The following is a 4,888-nucleotide window of genomic DNA, read 5'->3' on the forward strand; positions in this document are numbered from 1 at the left end:
TGCCGCCCTGTGACTCAGTTTCTTCCCTACAAGGGCAGGACAGTGACACCCTAGGACTGTAGCTTTAGTTGTACTCGTATGGCACACTACCTACATGTCCTCCCTGGATCTCTCCAAAGTTTAAGCATTGCTGTGTCAGGGGGGGCCTGGGTGGTTGTCGGTTGGCTCCAACTTCGGCTCAAGTCATGATCTCACGGTTCCTGAGTTGGAGCCCCGCATCGGGGTCTGTGCTGACAGCTGGGAGCCTGGAGCCTGCTTCAGATTCTGTCTCCCTCTCTCTGCCCCTCCCTCCCTTGCACTGTCTCTCAAAATTAAATTTTTTTTTTAACGTTTATTTACTTTTGAGACACAGAGAGACAGAGAATGAACAGGGGGGAGGGTCAGAGAGATAGAGGGAGACACAGAATCTGAAACAGGTTCCGGGCTCCGAGTTGTCAGCACAGACGCCCGATGCGGGGGCTCGAACTCAGGAACCGTGAGATCATGACCTGAGCCACCCAGGCGCCCCAGTCTCTCTCAAAATTAAATAAACATTAAAAAAAAAAGTTAAGGTCACAATGCTAAATCAACTTTAAAAAGCTGGGGGCTGGGGGGGGGCACTTTGGTTGCCCAATCTGTTAAGGGTCCCACTGGATCTTGGCTCAGGTCACAATCTCTGCATGACCCGAGCAGACCTTGGTGGGTCGCCAGCTGGGAGACTGCTTGGGATTCTCTCTGCCCCTCCCCCCGCTCATACTCTTAAATAAACTTAAAACAAATTAAAGTCACAATGCACATTTTCTTTGAATTCGTTCTTGTGACTCCTTCAGATTATTTTTAATGCAGTAACACTACTTCCCAAGGTGTAGATGTGTGAAGACGGGCAAATTCAGTGTTGAGAGGGAGTGTGCAGACTCTTGGTGACACGTAGACAAAGAAAACTTCAAAAACCTCTTTAGGCAGGTCTCAAGAGTCAACTAGAACAGCAAAATTACTTGGATGTTCCCCTCTGGTGAAAGCGATATACTAGAAATTAAAATTCCTATGGTGTTAAGATTGACCATTACTTTTTAGAAGCTCAAATCACGGAAATGCAGAACATAGGCTCATGCCAGGGGGTTTTTGTCCTTGCCAAAACCCAAACCTTAGCTATCCAAACGTTCGTCTTTTAAGTTTCGTCCTTGAAGTCAGTTCTACCAAAAACTAGGAGGAGAAATTCGCAGGAGCTCCCGCTACACCTTGAATGTCATTAACATGTTCCCAACGCTGCCCATACTTAACATTCATCTCAAAAATTGGCTTTTGTGACAGAGGCACCAGCAGAGTGAGAAGGGATTCCAGATTTTATTTATTTATTTTTTTTTTTAAGATTGAGAAAACACACCCAAGGCAAAAGTGGTTTTGATCAATCAGTTTTCGGCAAACGGAGCAAGTTCCTCGGGGACATACTCAAAACTGGTCCGCTCGAACTGGGAAACGGGGCTTTGACCAGGCAACCGTGGGCAACCAGAATCGGAACAAATCTGAAAACAAACCTCCCATTTTTCTCCTCCCCCCCCACCCCCACCCCCACCGTTCAAGTGGCAGACAAAATAAATTACCATAAATTACGTGCCTAGGCAACTTAGAAACAAAACAGAACAACGTGAGGCTGAGGGTGTCCTCAGCTCCTCCGGGAAGTAACACTGCGCTTCTGGCCTGCAGGCTGGGTCGGATCGGGGGCCGTCAGACGTCGGGATAGTTGCAGTAATATACCGCAGAGCTGGCATCGGAAACCACCGAGGAGATGGCCCCGTGGCTGTCTGGGAGGGTCACGCTGGAGTCAGGCCCCTGGTAGGGGAGCCCCATCTCGGGCTTGCACACAAAGTGCAGATACTGTTCAAATTCCGTGCGGTCCACCTCCCCGAGGAGCTCGGCGGGCTGGCTCGGGTCCGCGCCGTCGCGGCAGGGCAGCGCCTCGGGAGGGGGCGACGGCTGCCCGGGGCCCGGCGGGGGCTGCGGGGGCTGCATGGGGAAGCCGCGCCCGCCGCCCGCCGCCGGCGAGCTAAGGGCGTTGTAGTACAGCTGCAGGGCGCTGGGGGGCGCCACGTGGCCCGGCAGGGCAGGGCCCGCCTGCTCCAGGCCGAGGCGGGAGTGCACGGGGCCGACGGGCGGCTCGGGGGGCCCCGCGTAGTCCGAGGCCTGCGGGTAGCTGTAGGGGCCGGCCGCCGGGCAGTCCCCGGGCAGCGGCGCGGCGAAGAAGGCCGGGTCGGGCTCCACGCCGTCCAGCGGGGACGTGTCCGGCGTGGGCAGCGGGTAGCCGTCGAGCGGGGGCGCGCCCAGTCCCTGGCAGTCGCGGTAGTGGGCGCCCAGGTGAGGCGGCAGCAGCGGCGGGCCCGCGGGGAAGCCCTGCTCGGGGAAGGGCAGGCCCAGGCCGTCCATGGCCACGCGGCCGCCCTCCGGGCCCAGCGAGGCGGCCTGCGTGTCGGCGAGGCCGTGCAGGAAGCCGCCCTCCACCCGCTTGAGTCGCTTCACCTGCTTGCGCCTGCGGGGCCGGTACTTGTAGTTGGGGTGGTCCTGCATGTGTTGCACGCGCAGCCGCTCGGCCTCCTCCACGAAGGGCCGCTTCTCCGCCAGCGTCAGCGCTTTCCACGACTTGCCTGCGTGGGCGCAGAAGGGAGGGAGAGGGGCGCGGGGCTTACTCTCCGAGCTCCCGCTCCCGGGCCCTCGCCTGGCCCCACCTCTCCCCTCCGACCCCTACTTGTGCAGCTAGAGGGAGGAAGAGGTCGCGTGGAAGAGTCAACGTCTGCGACCCCGGAGGCCGAGCGGCGCGCGAACCCTTGGGGAAGCCGGGAGAGCGCGCGTCCTCTAAAAGGGCATCCCTGCCTTCTTGTAGCCTCCTGGAAGCAGGGCCCTAGATCACCCATCCCCGGGCTTTCACGGAACTGAAAACGTCCCCTCCCCGGGGAAGGGGTCGGGAACCGGCAGGACCAAGCCGGCTTGGCTCCCGGGATACCCTGGCCGCGGCCGGGACGCGCGGGGAAGCCGCTTCCCCAGGGTCGTCGCGGCCGCGCCCCCGGTCACCCGGGTGACCCGGGCCCGGACGACAGAGAAACCGTTTGGAGGGTAGGGAGAGGGGCCTAGGCGGGAGGGGAACCGACGCTGGCGGCCGCACACCACTGGCCCGGAGCGCCGGGCACGCGCCCTCCTGGGCTCAAGGAAGCGGCCCCGCGACTCGCTCCACCCTGGGTCCCGCGCTCGGACTCACCCAGCATCTTGCTCAACTCGGCGTTGTGCAGGTCCGGGTTCTGCTGCGCCAGGCGCTTGCGCTCGTCCTTGGCCCACACCATGAAGGCGTTCATCGGCCGCCGGATGCGAGACTCGCCCTTGGCCCGGCCCGCCGCCCCGGCCGGCGCCCCGCTGCTCGCCGCCGCCTCGCCCTTCACCTTCATGTCCCCGAGGGGACTCAACGACTCGGCCCAGGGACAGGGGCCCAGCCCGGCCATCACCGCGGGCAGCGCGCTGCGGGGCTGGCTCTGGTCGTCACTGGCGTACCCCGCATCCGGGCTGCTCATGGCGCTCCAGCCCTGCCCCTCGCCCCACCACCCTCCGCCGGACACGCCGCCTCCCCCGACGCGGGGGAGGGGGTGGGAGCGTGGGACGCAGATGCCCTGCGGGCCGCTCCAGGCTCACGGGCCCGAGCCCGCTGCGACGTTGCAGGGCGGCCCCCAGCCCACCGCGCAGACCGCGTCCCCGCCGGCCAAGTGACACTGCGGGCGCCCCGGGCCCTTTTCTGCACTGGTGTGGCCAATGGAGTGGCGGGGGCGGGCCGGGTGAGCGTCCTTAGGCCCACGCCCAGCCGGCCGCCGGAGTCCCAAGTCTCCGCTCAACCCCACGCCCTCCCTTTCCCCTCCCCCGGCCCCGCGCCCAAGGCTACACCTGCCCGCGGGGAAAACTGGCTGAAGCCGGGCTCTGGCGCCACGTTCCCTGCGACTCGGGAAGAGGGACTCCTGAAACACCTTCTGGAATGTCCACTGCACCGCTGGGTAGATGAACGTGGCCACGGCAGTTCGGATGAACAAACTGAGCTTACGCTATTATGGGAGCTAGGGGTTTCAGTGCCGGGTGACCTCGCTATCTTCCAGGGGAACCCCGCGGGTGTCTTCTTCAAATGTTTTTATTGAATGCAGTAGGTACTGCTGATCATACGTTAAAAAGTTTATAAATAAATAAAAAGGTCCTCCCCAAGGACTCAACCTGCTTGCTGTGTTTATTACACTCAAAATGCTATGTCCGAGGTGAATTCTAATTGCTAAAACAAGATAAAATACGGAGTGACATTCTGTAGCCAATATTCCGTCATCCCGAAGAATTCAAAACCTTTATTCATAACGACGAAGCAACCCTTGAAAATCTGTACACGAAAAGTACGAGAAACATAAAGGTTTTCTACGTGTTCGGTAAAAGAGGCAAATTGTGGTAACACTAGAGGCAATATGTATCTAAATGCCCGGCTTATGGAGCAAAGAGCAATCCGTTGCACAGCAAAGTAACTGTAGCTCTTGGAGGATTCCTATGCGTTTCTTTAGACTGAAATGAAACTCTGAATGAAGATTAAACTCGTGTTTAAATGTGAAATCTTTTCAGTGGGATTTTTAAACAAGCCCTTACCTTACGCTTTCGTGGCACAGCCCTCCACACTTAGTAAACTAGTTTATTCTTGTAACTCTGGGAGGTAGACACTTTTACAAGATAGGAACCGGAGACACAGACAGGTGAAGGAACTTCCCTGAGATCACAGCCGTTGAGGAGAGGAATGCATCTCCAGGAGTCTGCCCTGATCTTGAGCCCTTTGATCGCTAAACCAAACTGTCCGTGTTTGTGTATTTGTTTGTATGTTTGCGTTGTTTTTAAAAGGCAATTAACAGCC

The 4,888-nt window shown here is 58.7% G+C and overlaps 1 protein-coding gene across 1 annotated transcript; it reads right to left on the reverse strand.

Moving 5' to 3' along the window:
* Positions 1-1,304: 1,304 nt before the first annotated feature.
* Positions 1,305-3,739, reverse strand: SOX17 (SRY-box transcription factor 17). The gene is made up of 2 exons (XM_027042871.2): positions 3,227-3,739; positions 1,305-2,618 (listed from the first exon to the last, which is right to left on the reverse strand). The coding sequence occupies exons 1-2, from the start codon at positions 3,531-3,533 to the stop codon at positions 1,705-1,707; spliced, it is 1,221 nt and encodes a 406-aa protein (XP_026898672.1). The 5' UTR covers positions 3,534-3,739; the 3' UTR covers positions 1,305-1,704.
* Between the last annotated feature and the right edge of the window lie 1,149 nt (positions 3,740-4,888).

The sequence above is a fragment of the Acinonyx jubatus genome, chromosome F2 (genome assembly GCF_027475565.1).
Source record: "Acinonyx jubatus isolate Ajub_Pintada_27869175 chromosome F2, VMU_Ajub_asm_v1.0, whole genome shotgun sequence".
NCBI classification, from domain to species: Eukaryota; Metazoa; Chordata; class Mammalia; order Carnivora; family Felidae; genus Acinonyx; species Acinonyx jubatus.